The sequence below is a fragment of the Anser brachyrhynchus genome (assembly GCF_964034855.1).
Source record: "Anser brachyrhynchus genome assembly, chromosome: 4".
In the NCBI taxonomy this organism is placed as follows: domain Eukaryota; kingdom Metazoa; phylum Chordata; class Aves; order Anseriformes; family Anatidae; genus Anser; species Anser brachyrhynchus.
Window position 1 is genome coordinate 69,957,940 of NC_137698.1, and position 27,025 is coordinate 69,984,964.

Below are 27,025 nucleotides of genomic sequence, written 5' to 3' on the forward strand. Positions count from 1 at the left end.
CAGATTTATATCCTCCTTGGCTTTGTGCCTAGAGTAAGTCTTGTGATTTAAAAGCTGTTTTACTCAGTATAGAAATTGTCATAGAGGGCAAATTATCTTCTAGGTGAGTAACAGAATTTTAACTTTTCTGGAAGCAGCTTGCTAAAGAGATCAAACAATGTTATGTTCTCTTTCCACTGTTTAAAGACTGAAGACATTAACCTCTGCAAACAGAGGGATGGTCTGTCGGGTCACTGAGTCTGGCCTCTGGCAGCTGCAGGCTATCGTGTCATCTAAACCTTCTGAACAGTTTTTCCCTTACCCTCTAAAAGCAGTGTTGAGACTGGTGATCCCGTTACACACAGTTACTGTCATGGAAGATGTGTTAGGAGCCTGGGCTGAGCATGCCTTCTGAAAAGATGCTTATATAAACAAATGCTGCTTGTTTTTTCCCCCATTTTTATTCTCTGGGAAAGTGAACATAGCAAACCATGTCCCAGGATGCAATGATAGCAGAAATACAGACCTTAGCATTCTCACCCAGACATTTGCTATTTTGATTTCTTACAGCTTTTTATTCTAACAGAAGAATATACGTATATACCATTATAGCTTTAAAATAAAATTCCATTCTAAAAAATTAACACATTTTTATTCTATTGTGCCTGTATGACCCAAATTTTGCTATTCACACTGTGGAGATCAGATAAAGATTAAAATTCAACCTTGTAGTAAATAGTTGCACTGGGAGATTTCCAACAGGCCTGAGTTTGTTCCAAGGGTACTTTATTTTACCTCAGAGCGCAATATACAAGCTGTGGCTCCACTTCTTGCTGCCTCATAGGCAGCCATTTTCTGAGCTGTTTCTCTGGCCGTGAAGCCGTGCTGAAGGGTCTTGAACCTCCTTTCCCGACTCTCTTCCAGTTCTTTCCAGTGGTTCCATTGCAAAGAATCCTGCAGAGATGACACACATGATCAGACTGCCGAGAATATAATGCTGCTATTTAGATACACCAAACTTTTATTTCATAATGTGGCTGGCTGGTAACACAGCTATTTGCTAACATGGTTGGGGAATGTCAACATCAATTTGGGCATGATGGATAGAAAGGTAACTCAATTGGGTTGCCCAGTTTAAGATAAATTACCCAGCTGCAACACTCCACAGAATGTGAGGTCAAGCTAAAACTATCTGGATAGTTTTCTGTGGCTCCAAAGCCACAGAATCTCATGTTCTTTCTTTGCCATCAGGTTATTCTTTAAGCTGTAAATGAACAGTGGCACAAATCCTATCAGACTCTGCTGGTTTGCTGATTTACAAGCTAGGTTCACAAGGGATCATTCTCCATAAAGCTCATAAGAAACAGAAAACAGCTACTTTTTCATCTGATATTTCACTTAAAATGGTAGAAAAAATACATTTTCTTAAATAAATGGTAGCTTTCTGTATCTTAGTTTTCCAAATTGCAATATACATTCTGTTTTACTAAGAACTTAATAGTAATTTATTAACAAATGTTACTTTCACTTGTACCAGCACAAACGTGTTGGGCCTCAGAGGCTATCACAAATGCAATTGAAGCTACGATCTGACTTGGGACTTCAATACGTGGGGTGAGTTTCACTTTTTGTCTATATATCGAGAAGCCTAAAAGGTAGCAGTACAAACTGAATGCCAGATAGCTTTTACACCATAACTGAGGATTATTTTCCTATAGTCACTCTAACACCGTGTACAGCAATATGCAGTTTGACTAGAAAAAGATGCTGCTGGGCATATCTGACCAGAATCGAACCACTTCGCTGTAATAACATTTGGACAGGGTCATGCAGAGCTGAACAGCACTGATGGAACAAACGCCAAAACATCTAAATAATTTATAGTAACCTTAAGGTTTTCCTCTGGTTTTCTTTTCTCTCTTTTTTTTTTTTTTCTTTTTTACAGATGTATTAACATTTGAGCAGACCGTAAACAAAAACACTGTGACATCTTAGGAGACTTAGTGTGTAAAGCTAAAATAAAAAAAAAAAAAAAAAGACAAAGTCTAACTTCAAAACACCTTTCAAGCCTTGGCTTTTTTCACATTTATAAAACACCAGAGCACTCACACAGACCCACATCAGTAGTCAAAAGTCGTAGCTCTGAATTTATAATTTGTTTATTTAAAAAATGTCTCACATTTGTAATTATATAGCTGCTTTCCTTTGAAGTCTGCATTTATTCCTTCTACTTTACACTGGACCTCATTCAGCAAAGTGATTAAGCGTATGTTCAAAGCCTCAGTTCAGGAAGCCATCCCAATTTAGGAAATGTTTTCTTCAAATAGGCCTTCAATATTTTCTTTGCTAAAAGGAATAGACCTAGTGTCTATGTAAGCACCTACATGTTTTGCTTGCTGTGGCTTGAAATGGGACTTCTGAGGGCAGCAACCACTGATACTCTGAAAGATTGCACTATTTCAGTTTCTAGACTATACACACTTGAAAAATACATTTTTCCTCTTGATTGAATTCAGCTTGATCCTTCTCACAAAACAGGTAGAGAGTTACTATTTTTGTAGGTAAAGAATTACTATTTTAGGATTAGGAGATTTAGTTCTAATTTTATAATGCTCTAGTACAGCTTTGAAAAAGTGACCCCGTTGTGACCGTTCACTGCGGTGTTTCATACGCCGAGGGAGACGTACTGTTACTGCTACATGAACCACTTGTAAATGTTAGGCACACATGAGGCAATGGCAGAGGCAGCAGCAGCAGTGGGAGCAGCAGCTCTCACCCCCTGTCTTTAGACACTTGCCATGGAAACACAACCAGTATAAACCAGCCTAAAGCCCACAGGCTTACTGGTGCTTCCATTCGATGTTGTGGGACCAGGTTGAGGAAGGGCCAGGTAAAAATCGTGGGAATGATAAATTGGAGCATGCCTTGGGTGCGAGAAGGGGAGAACCTGTTTCAGTGGGATGAGAGTGTGTGGCAACGCAAGTGGGAAGCTCGGTATGGGACGGATGGACCCTGGCCTGTGGTAGCAGAACGTATGGCAAGGAGCTGAGGTCAAGGCTATTGTTTGGGGACACTGTGCCTATGTGGGGAGTTGTCACTGTCATCCAGGTGTCACACAACCTGCTTCTGCCACCCCTGCCAGCGCTGGCAGTAGAGTCAAACCCTAAACAGCAGATCTGTCACACAGCATTTCCCTTAAGTAACTCTCAGACCTTCCTTGATGTAATGCTGGTTTTCTGGGGAGTAATCTTTAAGAGTCCTGCTTGCTTTTTACGCTCCATTGCCTTCTCTACAATCTTTTTCTGTAGGTTTAAAATGCGTTCATCTTTCATATGACTTTCACCAGCCTGGGACTTTCTTTTCTTTTCTTCTTGTCTGCAAAATGAAAAAGAAGCAATGAGAAGGTAAAATAATATCAACCTACAGAATAAATCCATCTGAGTATATATTACGTGGATGATAATGAATTCGCTCTTGCTTCTGGGGACCAGCTAGACTGAAAACAGTTTTAAATCATATAGCTCAATGAATGTGGAATTCACAGCTTGCTTCTTGTTGTTTACAGAACAGCATTACTAAACAGGATAGAATAATTTCTTCCCACAGGATGCCGTGATGACAATAGCTGAAGTATTTCAAGCTGACATGACATTCTTTGGAAAAAAAACATGTGCAAAACTTGTGTTAATGCTACAGCTTTTTGCTTGTGAGAGCTACAGAGTTTTCTTTATATGATCATTAGTATTCATCTCAATTGCTGTATTCCTTGGCAAATGAAAGATATTCTTTCCTGTGTAATCTCAATGCCCAGATTCAGAATATATGGGGCAGTGATGTACGAAGGTTAGAGGCTCTAGGTGGGCATAAATTGATAGTACCATGTGTAGCACATGTGTAAGGCGTAAGCATAAAAGAGAGGTCATTGGATAGTTTTTTTTTTTCCTTGCTTTTTTCCCCCTTCTATTATAGCTCCTTTTCTGTCCTTTGTTACGTTTTATCTGTTTTTGCTTACTTTCACCCAGCTGGTACAACCTACTCACAATTTTTCATGTAAGTTGCACCACCTTGCACAGTGACTTACATCCAGCTTTCTCTTTTGTACATTGCCCTTGGATTTGGCTGAGTATCATCAGGCTGTAGCGTTACATTATGCCATGAGCAGTTGTCAATCTCTGGCCAAATCCAGTGCTAAAGTCAGTGTCAGACCTACCAAGGAATATACATCATATATCACCTGGTTAGATCTGATGTCTTCTCTCAGCTGGCAAGGGTAGTTTTCTCCAAGGTCCTTTTATACTGCAGTAATACAATATTACATTGCTATTATGGGAAACCTGAAGAGGATTCTGAACAACGAAGAGCAGAGTGTGCTGGGGCCATGTTCAGCCCATACTGGAACTGCTGCTCTGTGAGTGGCAGGACTAATTTCACTGACAGGTTGCCCCTTAGAAATGTTTTACAACAGAACTGTTTCTTCATCGCTTGGGCATATAAGTATATAAGCTTAGAAGTATAAGGCACACTCTTCTCATGACCTGCGGAGGTCCCTTCCAACCTTAACCATGCTGTGGTTCTCAAGGAGCTGGAAGAATGAAGGGGATGAAGGAAGAGGTTTTCCTTCTGAAGCTAGAACCACCAGTTTACTTTAAAAGCGGTCTGTATCGAGATTCCAGGGATGCAAACACTTCTTTCATCTTGGGAGAGATGTTTTTGTCTGCCTTGTTAGCTTCATCCTTGCTAATAGGAAAATCCTCGTAATAGCAGGTATTCTTCAGAGCAGCCATTCTGTTCTATGGTTCCCTGAATCCTCAGGAATTGGGTGAAGGGGAAATTTGACTCATGATACATTCTGAAATGTGACTGTGAACTCTAAAAAAGGGGCACAGTTTAGCTTGGTTTCTCATTTCCAGTTGCTTTACTGAGACACTTCCTGAACTGTGCTGCTTGCGTCATGCTGTCTGGATGGGATAACACTTCCGTACCTTCCCTGATACGGTGACACACTCTGCGACACCGAGATTAACTCTTAACACTGTTCTCTAAGTCTAAAAATGATGTACTATCATTTAATCTAATTGAGAACACGGGATATTTCTCCTTGCACTGTAACGAGGCGTAGCATTCCAAGGGATATAGGAGAATATAACGATAAGGTTTTTATGTAAACACTTGATGATTAAATATTGTCAGTGGGAATAAGCAACAAAACCTTTCATTACATGCAAATCCAGATTCTTGTGAATACCACTACGGGAAAAACAGCAAGAGGTTTAACATCATGGAGCAGCAGCAGCAGCTGCTTATGAATTAACATTGTGAATAGTTGGTTATCATCAGACTGATATTCAGTCCTCTTCAACACGAAGGCATGTGCCAGCCATCTACACTATTCCAAAAAGCAGCCAGTCCCATACATTTTCAGATGCCACAGCACATCCTAATGGAAACTCAAAGAGGGGAAGAAAGTGCTGGTTTTCTGTGATGGCCAGTTAATGCCTTTTAGGACTCAAGACAGCAAAACCTCACACAATTTCTGTTTCCCCATATCACATGGGAAGCAAGGTAAGAGTCACTCGGAATGGGATAGTACACGGCTAGAAGAATCCTCTCCAGATTCAACAGGAAATTATCTGATAATTTCTGGAAAACCTATACAGAGATCCATTATTACTATTATTATTATTATTATATTTATCAGCTATTGGTATTGAGTAAACAACTTGAATAAAAAGCAGTCTTTAAGAATGGTCTTGGTTCCTAAAAAGTATTGTCATATCTTTGGTCCAAGAGAGAATTTGTGTCTTTTCTTTTGGTCTCAGACAAGTTTCCTGCCCCTTTGTGAATCTGCCATAAATAAATAAATAAAATAAAATTCCCTATGAAAGACTTTGAAAAAAAATGCAATCCTTTTAATGTCCATATATATTTGAAATGGTTTAATGAACTCTAGTTTTTGCTTAGTGACCTTGTCAGAAATTACCCTTTAGTGGTAAGGAATGAGATGAGATCCTTGTGCCTAAGGAAGTCTGCAGTGGTGTGGGGTGTATGTATAAACTACTTAAAGGAGGAAGGGTAAGGTACTAATGAGAGATTCACCAGAATATGGATTAAAAACCAAAACAAAATAAAACAAAAACTGAGGTTTTTTTATCTACCACTGATTTCATTCTCTACTCACTTCCTGTGTATACTGTGCATACAGTCAATAGCAGGAAGACTTTGGCTCACAGTGATGAAGTGCAGAGCGATTCAATCAGTGATGGGTAAAATGTGTCTTTTCTACTTAAAAAAAATATTCCAGGCCTTGTAAACTGAAGTTCACATCCCATACTCATTCTCTCAGTGATTTTCTTAAATAACATAAAGAATTAAAAAAAAAAAAAAAGTATATTTTTACTTCACATTTTACAATTTGCAATGGAATTTGGCAGTTCAGGTTCTTCTTATTTACATATCCCTTGTAATTATTTATCTGCCCTGCAATTTTAGCGTCTGGCCAAATGGACTCTAGGTCCAACAGGTCATCTGGCCTATAACTGAAGAAGCAACTCAGCACTAAAGGTTTTCCCTCTGTGAGATGAAAGCCCTTGGAAAAGCCAGGTTAGGTCATCCCAGCTGTGTTCAAAAAGTGGGGAGCCTGTAGATTTGCCCAGAGGATTCCTCCTGAAATCCAACCAGTGTCTTCATTTACATTCTCAAACTCCAGACGTGCATTGAAACCGTGAGATAGATGCATGACAGTTCTTAACTGATTCAATACTAGCAGCAGATGGAGTAAAAATGGCTGCTTGACCATTCTAGGCACCAAAATATCACTTGAACATCTAGGACTGTTTTTATATGCTCACCTTACGAATAGCCTTGTGTTGTGCAACAAACACAAGCATATTTTTAAAAGCAGAAGGAAACTTGAAGAAGTATAGTTGCCTCATACTGCAATAAACAATACATTTTTTGCTATTTCCTCTTTCTTTCAGTCTCAGTGACTAGGGCTGTCTGTACTTCACAGTACTTTGTCTTTTATCTGTCCTGCACTATATAATCTTAGTTATTGCAATGAGGAAAATGAATGTATCTGTTCACAGCTCGCTGTTAAGGGAGCCATTATTTTCATATTTAAGCATACTCTACTGCCAGATTGATTACTGTTTTGTACTAATGTGAGGGATTTCAGCATTCAAATTCTGGCTCTCTTCCAAAACAATTAACTTGCTAAGCACCTCATTTCAGGTGGGGAAGCGACTGTTACTCTGTTTTCCTCATCTGAAATAAAGATTATCAAGCTGTACAATCAGTGTTCACCCACAGAACTGCAGGGCGGTGGAGGCAGGCAGGGACCTCTGGGGGTCACCTGCTCCAATCCTGCTCAGGAAGGGCTGCCCAGGACCACGTCCAGGTGGCTTCTGAAGCTCTCCAAGGAGGGGACTCCACAACCTCTCTGGGCAACCTCTGTCCCCCACACAGCACAGAAAAGCTTCCTGATCAGGTTCAGATGGCACCTCCTGTGTTTCATTGTGTGCCCGCTAATGAAATCAAAAATATTATGAAATACCAAACCAAGGTCCCTCATATTGCTAATTATTCTGGCTTCTGTGTACCTTACATATGTGGCAGTGGCTGGAGGGGGCATGGATATGCTACTGTCATCTATGTGAGACACTAAAATGCGAGAGACAATAAAATAGTGTGGTGTTTCCTAGGGGGGCTTGCAGGGGAGCCAGGAATTGAGTATGAGAAGTTTTGTGAGATAGCCTTCCTCTAGACAGCTTTAAACCACATGAATGGGGAGAACATGCAGCCCCAAGACCAGGCTAAATCTAACTCAAAGCAAAACCACCAAGCCACAGATAATGTGGACGGAGGGAGCCTCAGCACCAACTGATTTTATCTGTTGCTTCTTACTGAGTTTAATTACCTGCAATATAGACGTAGCCTCGCTAGAGTGAAAGATCTGAAGCATACAGGCACATACCCACAGTACATTAGGATGTATTCATATGGTCATAAATCTTTTGGTGTTCATGTTTGGAAGCTGAGAACTCCAGTGTTTGTCCACTTCATATGCCAGTGCTGATTTTCAAACTGTGTGAAATTCTAGCAATTAAAGGGACGTCCTGCGTACATACTGAATTGATTCTTAAGTGTTCTGCAGGCACTCACAAAGCTACTGCTGTGATGGATGTCATGGCTTGCAGTCTATTAAAGGCTGATGTCTCTGTAATTTTTCATGTTCCATTTCCTATTTTGTTTAATATAGTTCATTATATGCTTGCTCAATGTGCTTCTTTTGTGTTGATGTATGTCTGTTTGTAAATGATATTGAAAGGAACCTGCTTGGTAGGGACCCAATTAAACTCCAGCTGACACTAACTAAAGCACATTTGTTTGGAAAAGCTTAGCCATCATACTTTAGCTGATTAGCAGGAGCCTTCAACATAACACAATTGAAGATATAACATGTAATTTCTTGTTGATGCACAGCGATATCTTATGAGCACCATTGGTAAGATTTGCTATTCTATCCCTGTAATTATGATTTAATTCTGTAAACATAATAATTTGCTCTTTACATCTTCTGTGCAGTATATCAGTACAAGCCAAAAAACTGATCACTCACATCGACTTGATAGAAATTTCAGGAGACTGGATCTGTAAATCAGGTTTAACACACGAAGCCTATAGCTTGTTTAGAGAAAAACAAAAGCTGCAGCAAAGTGTCTAGCACTCATAAATAGGCCAGCATGCTGCATATTAACACCGCCATAGATTTGCATTCTGGATGATAATGCATTAAATACATTCCTGAAGAACATTTCTAGTATGCTTTGATGATGCCTCTTCATAGCAGATGCTCCCAAGCTATGAGACATGAAAGAAAATGTCTTGTAACATCTATAATGAAACTTTATATTTGCTTTATTTGGAGAGCAAACAGGACTCCATTAAAATAAAGTATATTCCTGTATTCCTTACCATGAGTCTGAACAGAAGCTTGCAAACTCAGTGTTTAATTTCATTTAGATTCTACCATCTTTGGCATGGTGGTCTGTTCTAAATAACATTTCAAATATGTCGGGACAAAAAGTGAATCAAAGTTAACTTCGCATTCAGGCATAGCTTATTTCAGGATCAGAAGAGTTTTAGATTTGAATTAAGGCAAAGAGTCTATACTAAAGAAACCCAGCACTATGCAATATGCACGGACTGCATTATCTACCACAAATGATTATTAGAGTGCTGACTAGAAGAAACACATTTTATAAGGTATACAAGTTCTTAACGCCTAGTTTGAATCTCTGGTGGAAAAGGATGACTTGATATGCTCCCACGGGCTTGCACAACACGGAATGCTTAGAGATGGGAATTTATTTCCAGCTCTAACTCCATTTCAGGTCCTTAGTCTTAGTCTTCTCTTTATAGATGCTGTAGAAGAGAAGTTCACTGATCTATGCAGTCAATCCACTGGAGCTGCAGTTATTGATTCATTAAACTCATTAAACTATGCTCCTGAGTACTAACACAGTAAAACCTCACTCTTTGGAGATTAACTGTCAGCAGCAAACCAAATCACAGCTGGGACCGGTGAAAACTATTTGAATGAATACATCGATACTGCCTGCTGTGATTGGGATTTAGAACTGGAAGATAAACCAATAACATGAATTGAACTCTTACAAAGCCACCTTCGGTATCGAAGTGATAAACACAAATTTAAGACGTGTCTAAAGATGCATGCTTTTAGCCTGATAGTATATGTCTTCAAAATGCCAGCCCGAACACCTGCTTGCAGGATAAATATGGCAAGACAAGGACTAAACTATCTAACTCACAAAAGAAAAATAGTGAAAGAAAACTTGCAAAAAAATGGCAAATAGTCAAGATGCATTAAAAATGGCATAAGATCAAGAGGTGTGCCATATTTTATACTTTTACACAGGCTTTCTTCTTGCTCAGATTTATTTGCAAATAGTTTTAACTTAGATTTTAAATTCTTTGTGGAAGGGACCTGTCTTCTGCATATGTAACCATCTATGATGGTTATGGATCCTTTATGACAATGAATAATAAATATGATAATGAATAATAAATATGAATAATGAATACAAAATTTGATCAGAGAGCCTGTAAGCAAAGATTTTTCTCTTTGATCTACTGCTATAATTTATTTAATTTATAATTTATTGTTATTATCAGAAAATCTCCTTCCTAAAATATCTTTAATTTCCAAAATAAAGCCTGCCCTTTTACATAACAAATGAAATTCAAGGAAGAAGACTATAGCCCTAGTGTATTGGTTTAGATGAAAATGAGAAACCACTTTTAGTAGCAAGTTAGAATGATTTTAATAAAATCAAATTAGTTCTGATTAACTGAAAAGGAGCAGAAGAAAGGCAGAGCATCTTTCACAAGATATGATTTTGGCTCCCAATCCTGAGGCAATGCTGTCAACCCTAGCCTATAGAGCATCTTCAACCACAAATTCAAACTGATGAAAAAGATTTGTTACAGTTGATGCAAAATATTTTCAAGAATAAACTGGAAATCCTGGCCCCAGTGTAATCTTTGACAGAAGTCACACTGCTTCATAAAGGGGCAGTATTTTGCCACCCCCCCCTTTTTTTTTTGAATTCTGAAGGGGCTAGCAAGATATTAATGAAGTTGCAATGTGTTAAATGTCATATGCTGTTTTATACTGACTTTAATGCAGCCGCTCGTCCAAGTTCTGCTCTGAACACGGAAATCTGGTCCAGTTTATCTAGAAGAAGTTGTTCCTTAGCTTGTTTTTCATGAATTATCTGGTCTCTCTTCTCTTCCTCTGCTGCCTTCTGTGCTTCTCTGAGTAGAGCGAGACGTTCACGTAGTTCCACTACTGACATTTCACAAATTAAACCGTGGCCACCAGTCTAGGAAATACAAAATATAGGTTAAAATAACATAGTAAATGGCAAGGGGAGAGTAAATGACTAAAACCAGAATATTTTGATTGTGTTCCAAATCATGCTGAACATGTTTTGACTTCAAAAAAGACAGGCATGGCTCTAACCCAACTGTAATTTACAAGCTGTTTTTCAGGTGTAGAGCTCATCTTTTATATGTGTAAAAACAGTAGGCACACAAAACATTTCATGAGAAAGCACTGAAGTATAGCGTAGATTAAACATAAACACATTTGCTGTCCAGAAAAAAAGTAGCTGACCTATCTTTTAGTTTTAGTTAGACTTTACAAGTTTTGAAATGTGTAAAAGTGCATATTTTCTAAGTTTGTAAAACTAGAACTGACCTTACACTCAAAAATATGCATTTTTTTTGTATTTATCTATTTCCAAGTTACAGATTTGATCTATGATGGCATCTACTATTTTTATCTGAAAAGACAAGAAATAAAAAGTGCTTTGTACACAGGAAATTCAAAAAAATGCCCAAACTTAAATTATTCAAACACAAATGTTTAACGAAAGCTTTTTAAAATCTGCTTTGCAATGAGAATGTGTTGTGGTTTAACCCAGCAGGCAGCTCAGCACCACACAGTTGTTCACTCACTTACCCCCAGTGGGATGGGGGAGAGAACTGGAAATAAGTTAAAACTCGTGGGCTGAGTTAAGGCAGTTTAATAGGACAGAAAAGGAAGGAAAAACAGTGGTAATAATAATGATAGACGAATATACAGAGGAAGTGATGTGCAATGCGATTGCTCACCACCCCACTGACTGATGCCTGTCCCGTCCCCAAGCAGTAACCCCCACACCCCCGCCAGACCAACCCCTGCAGATTTATTGCTCAGCATGATGTCCTATGGTACGGGATGTCCCTTTGGCCAGTTTGGGTCAGCTGTGGTGGTTCTGTCCCCTCCCAGCTCCTGGTGCACCCCCAGCCCACTCTGGCAGGGCAGTGCGAAAAGCTGAAAAGGCCTTGACTTAGTGTAAGCAGCACACTGCAACACCTAAAACATCAGTGTGCTGTCAGCATTGTTCTCATCCTAAATCCAAAACACAGCCTCATAGCAACTGCTAGGACGAAAATGAACTCTATCCCAGCCAAAATCAGGACAGAGTGATAATGAGTCTGATTCTGAGATACAATGAGAGACTTCTGCGCCTTAGATTGCATCTGAAGACAGATCATTTCTCAATAGTTGTGTATATATTTGAAGTTTTCAGCCCTTGTTCTTACATAAACTCTCCCTTTCCCTGGGTCTACGCATATATACACCTGCATAAAAGGGAAAACTTGCACAAACCCACATGAATATTGAACCTCTCTGCAGCTTTCTTCGTAAAATTTCATCCCTTTCACACAAAATAACATTCTTTTGTCTATCAACCTAGATTTGGTACACATCTTTGGCACATATCTGGTACTATAGCATGTTATAATGGAATGCATAAGACGGGTGCGGAAGTCAAGATGCTTACCAGATAGAGTTGTATAAAATTAAGAGTGATATAATCATTCAGATTTTAATCACAAAGGCCTTGGTCTACTTAGTTCCATAGAACTAGGGCCAGAAAATTAATAACAAAGTTTGGAAAGGCTGAACTATGGGAGGGCAATACAAAAGAAAAACCACTCCTCCAAATCTATTTCTAAGACTGAAATTAAGTGGTAATGATAAATCTATGTACGTAAAAATCAATGCAATCATTTTAACGGAAATTATTCAGTTAAAGAGCCTTTGTGTTTTCAAACAATCCTTTTTAGCAGAAAAAAAAAGCCCTTGTACTGAATACTTAGTTGCTTGTTGACAGAACACTACTTACCTTTCTGCTTTTGGGCTTTTCACAAAACAGAATGTGAAGGAAAAAAACAAAACCAAAAAAAAAAAACAGGAAAAGAGAAGGATGCTCTGTCAAAGACAGATGCTCTGATTGTCTGTTTGGCTGCAAGAACTGACATGGTCCCAGCCCCTCTTCTCTGGCCTGGTATGTCATCTAAGCAGCCTAGTCAGGAACCCCTTCTTCACTGAACATTTTGTGGCTGTTCAGAGCAGCAGGTCTATGAATCAGGGTGAAAGATGAGAGAGATGAAGAAAACAGTAATGGCAGTGGGAAGAAAAACATTTCCAAGGGTTTCTCCTACCATTTTGGTCCCCGCAGCTTCTCTTTCTAAATCTTCAAAAGTTGAGTCAGTAGGAAGAGAACGTCACCTCACTGTTTTTTCACCTAAAACCTGACTCCAGTTTTGGTTCGGTGGTTTCTGCTTCCACACTCCTCATGTTTACTGAACATGACCTAAGTAAGCATTGGTCACCAGTAGCATCAGAAGACTAATAGAAGAGTTTAATGTTAAACAGTCTTCTTTTTGCATCTTTTTCATAAACATGTACCACCATAGGTTAGTGAAACAGTCAATGATCATTTATCTCATTCTCAGATTTCAATTTAGGGTGAATTTGCAAATGGCAAATGCTATCATACCTTGCCTCTAATTTAAGCTACTCAATGACCACCAAGATGTATTCACAGAAAGTGAAAGGCAAATGTTTTACAACAAAGCGTATGTCCCAGTGGTTGTGTGTGAGCATGGCAAGCAGAAACCAAAAAGGCCCAGGAAAGAGAATTTCCTAGAAGCATAGAATGGTAGAGGTGAATACTTTGAGTGTGTGCATTTCAAAAATATTCAGTGAAGTGGTTCCTAAAATAAGAAAGGTTCTATACTTGTGCAGTAGATAATGCTGATACTTAGGCAACTGAAGCACCATCAAGTTAAGAACTGGGTACTTTAAAAATTGTGAGAATGAGTGTGAATTTTATGGACACATACTTAATTTCATTGAGCCTGAAAAAGCCTGTTGTAGAAAGAGAAAAATAGGGCAAGTTATCACCAAAAGAATGCTAAATGACTCTTGAGAACCATTGCAATAGTGAGTATGAGGGAACTGTGAAATAAGCTGAGATATCATTCAGGTTGACTCTCTTACACTTGCAATATGACCTACATGGCCACGCCATTTCCAGCAACCTTACACTACAGTAACCTCACAAATAGCATAAGCTTGATTTCAAATGAGTTTTTTACGTGTGACTTGAAACCTGTTATGTTTTTCTGCTGTCTTTTCAGATGAGCTGGATGGGAAAATGCACTTAAAGCCATATCTGTACTTAGAAACAAACACGATTCCAGCGGAAGATCTATGTCAGGGGTTGACAGCCACTGTAAGTGGCAATGAAATGAACTAGGTTCACAAATAAAAAAGTACTGACATTCCAATCACCTTCACTTGCCTGAATGAGAACCTGCACCATTTTACCATTGTGATTGAAGAAGTAATGACATTTCCACATCCAACTACATTATACTGTTGTGTCTTTGCAGCCTACATCTTATGACTTTGCAGCCTACATCTTGTGACTGAATCATCTGGGTAATAACTGTGCAGTGAGACCACGCGCTAAGGGCTCTGTTTAGGGATGACAAAATGTGAAGCTCTATCTGGAGCAGTAAAAGACCTATACATTGGAGTACCTTTCAGGTATTTCTATGCAGACAGTTTACATTATCTGTGGTGTAAAATAATTATTTGTACTCTTCACTTATTTCTCTCCATTTTTTTTTTTATTAGGTTTCAGTATTATTTCTCCATGTATGGCTGGAGTGAGTCTGAGTTTGAAAAAAGAGAATTGCATTCGTTGGCTGGAAAGGTGGAGAAGCAAAGAAAGTAAAGGAGGATTTGACATCTGGGGAGTTAGTTTTATTGTTGTTCACCTATTTCACACTTAAGATTAAATGTGTTCTAAATTCTGATAAATGAGATGGGTGCTTTATCTGGAGTCTGCAAATACATCAGGTAGATAAAACCAAAGCATCATATAAACTGTTTGAACAGCCCCATGGATGGAAGACCTGTTCCTTCTGTATGGTTTCTGCAGACTAGCCATGGATGGTTTTGAATTTGTTATCTTCATTTGAATACTTATAAAAAAAAGGAAGGAAAAAAACCCAAAATGATTATATTTAAAATTGGTGGGGTCGTTTTATATTATGTTATTTTTTTTTAATTTGGGTGTGAAAAATGGGAGAGTATCTTTTAGCTACTCTGCTTCTGGTTTAGTGGTAGGATAACAGATTTCTAGATGCTGACTAAGTCTGGAAATTCTGCGAAAGTGCCCACTGCCAAGCCCAGTGTCAGGTATATTAGTTGTTGTGTATCAATAGTAAGTCCAAGAAGTTTGGGATACGTTTACTGTGGACTTAACCACACACAGACAAGGCATTTGCACAGTACATGTGTAACAGAACAGCAGGTTTTGGGTTCTCTAGACAATCTCTTGTGTATACCTGAATGTCGACAGTTTTGAAAGCACAGGAAATTAATTTTGCCAATTACCATGGCAATCAACACAGCAATATAAAAAACAGTACATCAGTTCACACTTTGTTTTTGTGTCAGTCCTTACTGAAGACTGACAAATCTGTGACTTTTTGAAGGTGGATAGCACACGTTGTAACCACTTTGTAGTCTCTTTCTGAAGGATGTTGGGAAACCTAGATACCATTGGCAAAATTCAAAGAAAGTTCTAAGGGCCTAAGATTTCACTTACCATGAGAACTTTTGTGTAAGATCTCACTTACCATCACAACATTCTTCATGGTAAAAATTTTATTTTATAAACTTTGTGAAAGTTTCATTTTGAAACTAATCTTTGTGTCGTGGGGTCACTTTGCATTTAACACTACACATTCAGGCTGAGATATATCTGCATGCAGTACACAATTCCTCTGAACATGTGAAGCACATATGGTATACATTTATGTAAAAATTGTAGTTCTTCCTTTTGAGCTTACCTCAGTTAAATCAACAAACTTGTGTTTAAGGCTTGGTAAAGACTCAATGGCTCGTATTTGTTGAATTAATTCACATCTTTTCCGAAGCTTCTCCTCCTCTTCTTCTAAAGCTTGCCGAAGAAGTTCTCGATTTTCTTCACAAACTTCCTGAACTGAAAGAAAAGAACTAATCTCTGTTAGCTGATTGCATATTTTAACAAGTAGTCCATCTGGAGGAAAATTCATACACATTTGTGAATAACGATAATAATACGGATCTAAAGGTACTTGAGGGAACAATCTGTCATTGGTGGGAGGAATGATTAGAGAAACAAATGAGTACTTCCCACCTCCAGTATCCATCATTCTATTCAACATAGAAGCTTATTGTATACATACGTAAAATAGACACTTTGAATTATTGCATCCTAATTTCTGCTCTAATTAATGTATACTGTTTCATTATTTAATACAAGGATATGATACAATTTCAAACATTCATAGTTTTTCAAGCTCTATATATCACAGAAATCATTGAAGTACAAAGGTTGGTAGGCTTTGCTAGACCATATTAGACTGGCTAACACTCTCTGCCCCCTCAAATACAAGTACGGAGTAAGATAAGCAGAGAAAAGTCTTCTGCTCACTAAAATTTGCACAGAGGTAGCCCATTTATACACCAGATGTTAAGATGGTATTGCATTCGAATATGTACAGACATGCCAGTCAGAACGGCCTTCTGCCTGGACTTCATTCGCTGATGCATTAACTGAAGAATTTTCTTTAAGAATTATGGAGGATGAGTAACATCATTTCTCTTCATCCTAATGAGTGGTCTGTCTCGGAGGTGCTACATCCTTCTCCCTTGTGATACTGCCCTTCTGGGAGACGTCTTTTCTTTCCTCAGCTACAATCTTCTTTTCCAGACTGTCTTCTCTGGAGAAGACAATAATCTTAAGCTATGATTCTTTCAGAGTGGTTGCTAGGCAAATCCTCTCTTAATGGTATGAATCACAAGAAGCTGAGCTTCAAAACTTGATTTGACAAAATGTACAGTCATTTCACATATGCTGCTTTTAGACGGAAGGGAAACCAGTTGCAGAACATTAGTGCTGTATTTTTCCCTTTTAAACAAAGAGTAATTCCCATGACCAGTAGCTTAGAATTTCTGATCTACCCATTACAAACTTGCTACTGGCATTCACATTCGTACATTTCTGGGAATGTATATCCTGGGTATTTGCCTCAGCTCCCCTTTCCTTTCAGTAAAAATTGTAATTACCCCACTAAAATAAAGTAATTTGGGGACATTTGGCATCATTTTTTAAATTATTTATTTTTATTTTTATTTTTTTTTCTGGCAATATATAAATACCTATCTGCTGTTTGTATTTCTGAAGCTTTAGTTTTGCTTGCTTTGCGTTCTTGTGTCCTTCCACGACCTGCTCCACCAGCTCTCTCATTTCTTTCTGTTCCTGGAGACGTTTCTCTGCATACTGGTGCATCAGCTCTGCTTTCTAAATCCCACATAAACAGGTTAATAAAATTACTGATAACTAGTGATCTGAGAGCCTCAAATCATTGAAACAGTGCAAAGACAAATGGATTCATAGGACTACATCATTCACAAAAGTAGCAAAGGACTTTGGCTGGGGACAACATAGAGACGCAGTTTTAATGCTTCCCTCTCTACCTTTTAGTTTCGCACCACAGCAATCCATAACATTTGTACTGCTATTTCCCATGATTTTCTCCCATATGTTTCTAAAAGTAGACAAAAAAAGTCATCTCTGGATCTGGTTTTGAGATACCAAGAAGAGTGCTAGTCTAATACACAGACAGTTGTATGCCTGCAGGATCTTCTTTGGCCTGAGCTGTGTATCTGTAACATACAGAAAGTCCACTTTTAGTGATCACATTCCTTTCTTTGCCAGACAAAACAAACAGGAAGCAGAAAACATTTTCCAACATTTTCTTCTGTTTCTTTCTGTTTTAGATGGAAGAGGAGAGTTTTAAAAGAAGGAGGGAGGTCACCATGACAGCTGTTGGTCATGGATAAGAGTGTCCCGCTCTCATCTGTTGGAAAGTGAAGGGAGCTGCCTGGAATTGGTCAGGTTAGAGTGAGTCTGATTTGCACATTCCCAGATCAATATAGTTTGGGGTATTTCTGTTAAAAATAAAACATACATGCCCTGAAATCAAGGTGAATATAGTAGTTACAATCATTTTGGAATGGGTGTGACCAACCATAGCTGCACAGTTGTATATATTAGGGTTCACTTTAAGTTTTTGCTACAGTGTCTAGATAGACATAATGCTCCAAAAGGTTGAAAGATTGTTATTGTTTTAAAAGGACAGAAAAGGACCACATTAAGCCTACTTCCCTTCTGTAGTAAGGCCTTTATGAAAATCTTTGTGGCCCAATCCTAAATTGCTGAGACACTACTGAGACATCTGTGAGATGTGGCCAAGAGAAAAGTACTGGCCAGCCTATGGGGTAGCAACAAACCAGGATGAGAAAAGAAAAGCAGTGGACACTGCCTGTGATAGTGACTATTCAAAATATTAAGTCTATAGTATTGATGATTTCTTGAGCATTTGCTTAGTTTATAGGAAAAGCACGAGAAATGTAATGTGAGTTTGGGAAAAAAATGAAAAGATCTAGCAATGTTTTGGGAAAAATGTGATTTGCCAGATTGCAAAATGTGTGGAGAGGTACTTCTTGGCGTAAGTATTCGGTTTTCCATGTATGTAGATCTAATGAGGGTTCCCTGTCTGAATTTTCCTCTAAGAGAGATCCAGGCATGTCAGATAATATGAAGTAAATTGAATTATATCAGTTGAAGAAAACAAATTCTTTTATATTTGTGGCTCTCATTTTAACAAGATAATGAAATTAGTTATGTATTGGTGATTTCTTTGCAAACAGTGCTTAATATCTCAGTATCTGTACAGAAAGAATATTCACAATGACATGAATGTAGGGCAAAATGCTTTAAACTGTTCAGCTGAACTCAGAAGTACTACCGGTCAAATCAAAAACTTTAAAAAATACTTAGATGTATAAGCATTGCTGTGTCTGGCAGCTATAGCAGTATTCTTCCATTGCTTGCAGACTCCAGTGAGTAAAAACACTGTACAGAATTTTTATATCTACTTGTAAGAGGTATCGTCTATGGTAAGTTTTGCACTGATTTAATGCAAGCAAAATTTGAGCAACACTATATGTATTACCTCTTCTCTCATTAGATCAGCTTTCTTCTTATTTTCTTGAGTTACATTCTGATGGGCTAAAACTGCCTCTTCATGACTCAGTTTCCCTTGAAGCCTCCTACATTCTATTTCAGCCAGTTGCTCCTCCAGATCTTTACCACGCATCTGTTTTTGCCATTCCAAGAATTCTGATGGGTCTCCAGCCCCTCGTAGCAAGTTTTCAATTCTGCAAGAGTGAAAGAAGAGTATGTCATAGTAGGGATCTGGCTCTCCAGCCCTGCCTTAGTTTGTAAAATCAGTTTGTTCTGACATAAAGTGTTTGATCTCTGCAGAGAAAAAAAGTGGTTGTTGCTAAGTCACTTCATAGATACATTTTAATTCCAGTCTAAGAGGAATTCCTACTAGGAAAGCCTGGGAAAGCTGGGCAGGAAAAAAGTGCATGAGGGTGTGAAAGTTTTCAGAACAGTAAAGCCCCAGAAGAGGGCTAATTTTATTTATATATGTATTCTCACAAGGAGCAAGAAGAATCAGGCCAAAGGTATGTACATTTGCTCAGAGGATTACTTTGCTTAGAGAAAGAACAAGAAACTTTTCTCTTTGGCAGTCTTCTTGGTCACTTCAACATAGAGAACAAAAATCTTTTTCTGCTTAATTCTATTTGTTTTGTATTTTGTCAATTAAATAATCCTTTAACATGTAACGAGGCAAAGAAGTATTCAGTTATTAAGAAAAACCACATTCTTATTTTCTGTGCTTGGTTGACAGAGAAGCATAGCAAAGCCCTGCAGCAGGCCCCTCAAAGTCCAGCAGCAGAGGATTGAATGAGCCAAGAATTTGGGCAGAGACACAAAAATGCAGTGAGTTGTGCCTTACTGTTGCTCCCCAATGCATATATATGTATGTGTTGTTTGTTAAATGCAGCTGAAGATTACATCTCATGAATATAAAATAGTGTTAAGTTGAGGGGAAAACCTCTTCCTTTACTGAGTGGAATAAAATTCTGCCAGATAGAATGAACAGTATCATGTATAATTGTATAAAAAAAACTCAATATGCACACACAGCTGTTAATGATAGGAGGTAGCACAACCTGAGTGATGTGTAATATCTTACTGCTAAAATCCTGATCCATATATCAAAATTTGCTAGATCCAAAAACTAAATCCAACTTTAGGCAGTCATTCCAGCATTTAAAATGCTAATATTTAGTCCTTAGCCTGCTAAGTTAGGTGGATTAGTAATAATACTAAATAAAGATGACAATGGTATAGGTTTTATCTTTGTTAAAATTATTATTGAAAATGTTCTGTATTTCTAGTTACAGAATACAATCTGCAGTGTACACTCAGAAGTCAATCTCTCCCTAATTAACATCAGCTGAAAATCTCTGCCACTTAGTCAGGCTTCCTTATGTCAGAGCCCTAAGAGCACCAAAAGGACCTGCAGCCTTTTGTTCCCCACTCCTAGGATTTAGTTTTATGTGTTCAAAGACAGCTCTGTTGTGTTGCAGCTGTACAGCACTGGATCAGAATGCAGTGAAAAGAGCTGTGTGAGGAAGAGCTGTGAAAATTCTTATGTGTGTGTGGACTTTCTTCCCGGGAGCTGTATTTCAGTTTGTGCTAACGGCCACTGTCCTTGCCTAAGCTATGTTGCAGGTATGTGTGTGCCCACCCTTGTACTTGCTGTAAGGATGTTGTCCTTACATGCCTTGCTGTCACTCAGCTCCTGGCTCATTTGCCTGGTGGAGCAGCACACTCTTAGCTCTCCATGACAGCTCACTGTGATAGAAATGGACAGGTATTTTTATATACGGATAAATAAGTTCAACTATCAAATCTGGCATTTAGTTCCCCAGAAACTGTCAAAGAAAATGAAGGTATATGAAATGATTTGGCTTAAAATATATGCTTCTTTTATAATGGACAGAGGTAAATGTGCATTTGGGACATTATTTATTCTGGAGAATTGGAATAAATATAACGAGTGATCCCTATTGGACTTTACAAGTGGACACCACCCAGAGTGTGAAATCAGAACACAGTCACACTTGCACAGCATCTACAGCAAAATGACTTTAATGTAGACATTCATTTTAGACTACTTTTCTCTTTGTCAGCAATATTTATAGAATAGCTTCCTAATGTCTTACAAGAGATCCCTTATATTACTTTACCTGGAGTTTACCTAGTTATTTTCATGTGGTTAATTATTCTGTAACAAGGGATGTGAAAAATAATCTGAGAAAGATGCTTGATTGTACCTCTTGAGCTCCTGTTCCATTTTCCGCTGATAGAGGGCACCCTCCCTTAAAATAGCTGCTGCATTTAATTTAATAGGTATATTGTCAATCTGTCAAGAAAGGGAATGTATATACTATCGTTAGTAATGTAAACCATAAAACAGAGTATAAAAACATTTCAATGGGTTAAATAAATCGACCTAAGACAGCATAAATTTTGCTTAAAGCATTCATCTAGCATTAATCTGACATTCACAATGAAATTGCACGCTGTTCATAAACCACTCAAGCTGCTTAAGAAATCAGCAAAGTCCCCCAAGTGGATTATAAATTTGTAATCACTCTTGGACCATGTCAAATCCCTTGGAATGTGTTCACTTCCTTTCATTTCTTCAGTGCTCATATACATAGTGTGCATGGATTCCATCTGGGTTGAACAAAGAAAATAAACTGCTTCCAAAGTTAAATATTTTGTGTGCCTATCTCTGAGGGAAAACAAGTTAGCCAAAAACATTAAAGTAAAACATGAGCAGTACTTCTCACACAAAGGTCTCAAAAGTTTTTTTGCAAATAACCACTGTTTTAACTTCCTAACATTTCTAAGACAGCTGGTACTACCGATTGCCATATCCATTTGCTAGACAGAGGCAGCATAGTTCTCAGTGACTCTCAGTCTTCATGGTACAAGTTGGACTAGATCCTGTGGCTGCTCTGTAGTTCTTCAAGTACTGCCTTAGGACTAACTTCTAGACAACCTATAAATACTGCATGAGGAAGGGAACGATCTCTCTTCCAGTTAAAATGCTCCTTGAACACGTAGACTGTTCAGATGACAAAACATAACACCTTTGTAGATGTATATAATTAGAACTGATCAGAACCAAGGCAAAGCAGTGCAGGTGGGATAAGAACTCGGATCATTCTTGCAGAAAACAAAGTTTAGTCATAACACATTTGACCTAAGTCCACACAAGTTGTTTAGAATCCAAATGTCTATTTAAACTCCAAATTAACAACTTAATGAGTAGCTGAGAAACAGGTGCACAGAATCACTAAAGCAAATACTGTATGTACAAATATGTTCTGCAGTCTCCTGAAACTTATAAGCTAACTGGAAAAGCAAAGGAATATTTTATATTTCATATTAATTAGACATGTTGAGGATAATAAATGCATGGTATCACCTAGAAATTCAGTAAGCAGAATTACTGAGTTTTCCACATTTAGAGTTGGAATGGAGTTGTCCATTTTAACGGAATTAATTACCTGCCTATTTCTTGGCAAAATGATGATAACTCAAAGAATTTAGGACAAGAACCCCAAACAATGTATTTAAAGATGGTTTTAAAGAGTAGGTAGACCTTCTCACAAGGTATTTGAAGTCACAATACAAACACAGTTTCCGCATTAAACTATTCTGGATATGAACTTGAACGGGGAACAGACCATTTTCCATATTTCCATATTTGCAGTTCTCTGACCCTTGGAAATCCTAGTGGAGAAACAATCAGTATAGTAGATTTTGTGACCTGACTATGTGTCTAAAGGACACAAGACAAACATCTGGATGAGGGCGTCCAGTGCACCCTCAGTAAGTTTGCAGATGACACCAAGCTAAGTGCGTGTGTCGATCTGCTCGAGGGCAGGAAGGCTCTGCAGGAGGATCTGGATAGGCTGGAGCGATGGGCTGAGGTCAACTGTATGAAGTTCAACAAGGCCAAGTGCCGGGTCCTGCACCTGGGCTGCAACAACCCCAAGCAGCGCTACAGGCTGGGAGATGAGTGGTTGGAAAGCTGCCTGGCAGAGAGGGACCTGGGAGTATTAGTGGATAGTCGGCTGAATATGAGCCAGCAGTGTGCTCAGGTGGCCAAGAAGGCCAACAGCATCCTGGCCTGCATAAGAAGCAGTGTGGCCAGCAGGTCTAGGGAAGTGATTGTGCCCCTGTACTCGGCTCTGGTGAGGCCGCACCTTGAGTACTGTGTTCAGTTTTGGGCCCCTCGCTACAGGAAGGACATGGACGTGCTCGAGCAAGTCCAGAGAAGGGCGACCAAGCTGGTGAGGGGTCTGGAGAACAAGTCTTACGAGGAGCGGCTGAGGGAGCTGGGCTTGTTCAGCCTGGAGAAGAGGAGGCTCAGGGGCGACCTTATCGCTCTCTACAGTTACCTTAAAGGAGGCTGTAGAGAGGTGGGGGTTGGTCTGTTCTCCTACGTGCCTGGTGACAGGACGAGGGGGAATGGGCGAAAGTTGCGACAGGGGAGTTTTAGGTTGGATGTTAGGAAGTACTTCTTTACCGAAAGGGTTATTAAGCATTGGAACGGGCTGCCCAGGGAGGTGGTGGAGTCACCATCCCTGGAGGTCTTTAAAAGACGTTTAGATGTAGAGCTTAGCGATATGGTTTAGTGGAGTACTTAGTGTTAGGACGGAGGTTGGACTCGATGATCTTGAGGTCTCTTCCAACCTAGAAATCTGTGATACTGTGATACTGTGATCCAGACGGATTGTATATTGCATATCAAACAGTTATTAACTGGAATCATTGCTCTTCATTCTTTAGAATCTCAGTTTGAAACAGTGATTTATGGATAGAAGATTCTTCTGTCCCTGTGCTGAGTTCTTAGACCATAGGTTCACAATTCTTGTTTCCCTGTGGGCTGTTCTTAATCCTCACCATTTTACATAAAAACTTCTCCATTTGGAATCAAAAACATTGTTGAAGCAGCATTTTTTTGTGCAGCTGCAGACAACTTACCTGTCAGCGTTCTGAGGGAAACCACCAGGCGATGATTGCCCTGACTGGCCTCACCTAGAACCCTTTGTCCACTGGTCCAGGAGTCCCACTTACGCTCAGGTCTGGGTGTCTCTGCTTTCCTGTTATGCTGGAGGTAATTCTGCTCCTTGTCTCTCCAGCTCTGTCTCCTGCTGTCCTTACTGGACTTCCAGCACGGACCTGGGTTGATGTTGTAGCCGTGTCTCCTGACTGGAATTCCTGGGTGGATCCTGGACCTTGCTTTGTCTAAGGATGGCTGGCTGTCAGCAGAGCCTGTCACTATCACCAGCCTTGACCTGTTCAGATACTGTAGCCTACGTCCTGGTTGCTGAGGGTACTGCCTGTGGTTTTATTACCCTTGGCTCACAGTTTGTCCTTGCTCCTGGAGTAGCCACACTCTTGTTGCTCCCTGACCATTTCCTTGCGGATTGTAAAAGGTCCACAGACCTTTATAGCCTTAGCCCCAGTCCATCCCGTTCTCCTGCACACAGAGCCTCGTGTAAAACCTTGGATTCCAGTAGAGCTCACATTCCCACAAAATTTGTGTTCTTTTACTCCAAAGTTTTCAAGTACATCTAGCAATGGGATCTGAAATGTTACTCACCTTGCTTTGGATCTTTTGAGCCCGGAATGCTGGCCTACTCTTCATACCGTTGTGTGTGCTCTGCAGTTCAAACCAAAAATACATTTTTTGATTTCAGAGCGAGAATTTCAAATACTCAGCAGAAGAATATCAGATCTTTACTGAAAATCACTCTTGAATAATCATCTACAGTAACAACTATGATCATGGAATATATTTTGTGATTGTTATATCCTCGAAAACTTGCTATATATATCCAATGCAGTGGAAATATTTCTTATCAAATAACCATGCAAACATGGGTGCAAATAAAAAGTTATTGCAAAGATTCTTTGATTTCCATAACCTTTCTTGACTAAAATAATACCAAAAACAGTGATGTTTCATTTGACTATTGATTTCTACGTATAGATCATGAATGTATTCAGCTCTTAACCGAAACAGATACTCGGAAGACAAAATACAGTGCCAGAGGATATTTAAAAAATACATTAAAGTGGTAGAATTCTAGCAATGGTTATTAATTTCATTTTATGGTATTACTGATGTGAATGTGTCTGGATATTATGGGGATGAACACAGGGAAAAGAATATGCAGACGTGATGAATATATAGTTTGGTGACAGAGTTGCAAATGGGGAATCAACCAAAGCAAGAATTCTGCATGAATTGGAGTGTTACTGCCTCAGCTTGACTGCTTCATGACCTTAAAAGTCAATGGAAAAATAATATGTGGGTTTAGAGGAATGTTGCTGGTTTGGAGACTTGTTGTACTATCATAGGAAAGCTCATGGTCTCAGAATTAGCAGAATAATAAAGTAGGACCAGAAGAAAAGGGGGTTGTGCATTATGGATGCAAAGAAGCAAATGTTAGTATGTTGCATAATCTGAAAATAATATGTATGTGAACTGTCCACACAACTGCAAGTTGTGTGACAAATAAACAAAAATTTTCAAATACTTTGCAGTATCTTTATGCACCTCAGCCATTTTTCATCTTCATACTGTGTAAATCTTAGGTAACAAAGTATTTTGTAGCATACCTCTCCCTTTTCTGGATTCGTGGTTGCACACTTGAACTGGTTAGTATTTGCTTTCAGAAGCAGATCCTAGAATTAAAGCAATTAACTTAAGGAGTATGGTACATTTAAATTCTCTAATAAGAATTTTCTATCTGAAAAAAACCCTGCAGTACAGATCAATATACTAATTTGTTTCCAATGAATGAAGCCGGGACTTAGCATTTATAAGAATTTTCATTCCTGATGAAAGACTTGTTGTAGGCAAGTCTTGACTGCCTACACAGTTCTACCTGGTTGTATCCTTTGCACAGGGCATCAGGCCCTTTGCTAGGTCTGCCCACATGAAAGATGTTGCTCATTCAACTTCTACTTAAAAGCCTCATAATCATCTATGGCACATCAGTACCATAGCTAGTAACTGTTTGCACATAGCTAATAAACGATGGCTTTGCTTTTCTGTTAAATAAGATGACTATGATCAGATCTGAGCACCAAGGATTGCTCCAATGGGCACATCCATAATACCAATTTTGTCTCTCATTTCAAAGGGGGAAGTGAAGGCATCCACATCTCCCGTTTCTGGATATTTCTTTTGATTGTAAACAGTAATCTTTAATCCAATCTGTGAAACACAGATTAGATTTTCCAATATCCTTCAGGTGGTCAGCTGTCCATAACATCAACACTTCCATAACGATACTAAGTATAGCTTCCTCCCTTTTAAAGCTGCTCAGACACAGTACTTATAATGCCATCTATAGCTATTGCGAAAATGCTAGGACAAATGGCATTTCTTAATGCATATTTCTTTTAGGACCCAACATTTCAGCTTGTTTAGCAAACAGTGTAGGGAACTGACCTTTGGGAATGCTTTGGATGCCTTTTATAACATTCCAAAGGCAACAAAAACTGCTGTTATTGCAGCTCTGATTTCTGTGGTGGTTTTCTTCTGTTCCTTATATTCACGCATTTTCCCCACTGAAGAATGTGGCTGGTAGTTAAGTGATTTTACAGTTGTCATAGATTTTTGACAATATAGGCACTGTGATATCCTGCTTTTCCTCCCCAGTTTTTCTAGAAAGTTTGTACGTACAAATGAGCATCCAATGTGCTTTCTCCACAATGTGGAAATAATACAAGGATAAAAAATAATGCAGTACTGTTTGATAATGAAATACCAAGCAATGTGATGGGCCAGCAAAAGGAATGTAAAGTTTATCCCCCTAGAATCTATCACACATTAAAGTTTTTACTATTTTACCATGGTTTAGGAACAGAATCCAACGCCCCTTTCACAAGGACATGCACAAGGGCATATGAAGAGCCCAGAACAGTGATAAATGGTCTTGTACTAGCTGGTGAAAGCTAAAGTAAGGCATTTTCAGAATGGAGGTGGGAGAGCGCAGATAAAAACAAGTCAAATAGCACACCTTTTATCACACGCTGTGATTGGGTTGGAT

General features: G+C 38.9%; 1 protein-coding gene across 4 annotated transcripts in view; it reads right to left on the bottom strand.

The window, feature by feature from the left end:
- Nucleotides 1–531: 531 nt before the first annotated feature.
- CFAP99 (cilia and flagella associated protein 99) overlaps nt 532–27,025 on the bottom strand; it is a 57,442-nt gene continuing 30,948 nt past the window's right edge. For all 4 annotated transcript variants that reach the window (XM_080592071.1, XM_080592072.1, XM_080592074.1 and 1 more), the window contains 9 exons: nt 25,587–25,652; nt 24,565–24,624; nt 21,215–21,303; nt 18,976–19,180; nt 17,117–17,258; nt 15,763–15,914; nt 10,678–10,883; nt 3,192–3,354; nt 532–933 (listed from right to left, as the gene is read on the bottom strand). In XM_080592071.1, coding sequence (XP_080448197.1) covers nt 766–933; nt 3,192–3,354; nt 10,678–10,883; nt 15,763–15,914; nt 17,117–17,258; nt 18,976–19,180; nt 21,215–21,303; nt 24,565–24,624; nt 25,587–25,652 — 1,251 coding nt within the window. In that variant the 3' untranslated portion in view covers nt 532–765. The remainder of the gene's footprint in view (nt 934–3,191; nt 3,355–10,677; nt 10,884–15,762; nt 15,915–17,116; nt 17,259–18,975; nt 19,181–21,214; nt 21,304–24,564; nt 24,625–25,586; nt 25,653–27,025) is intronic.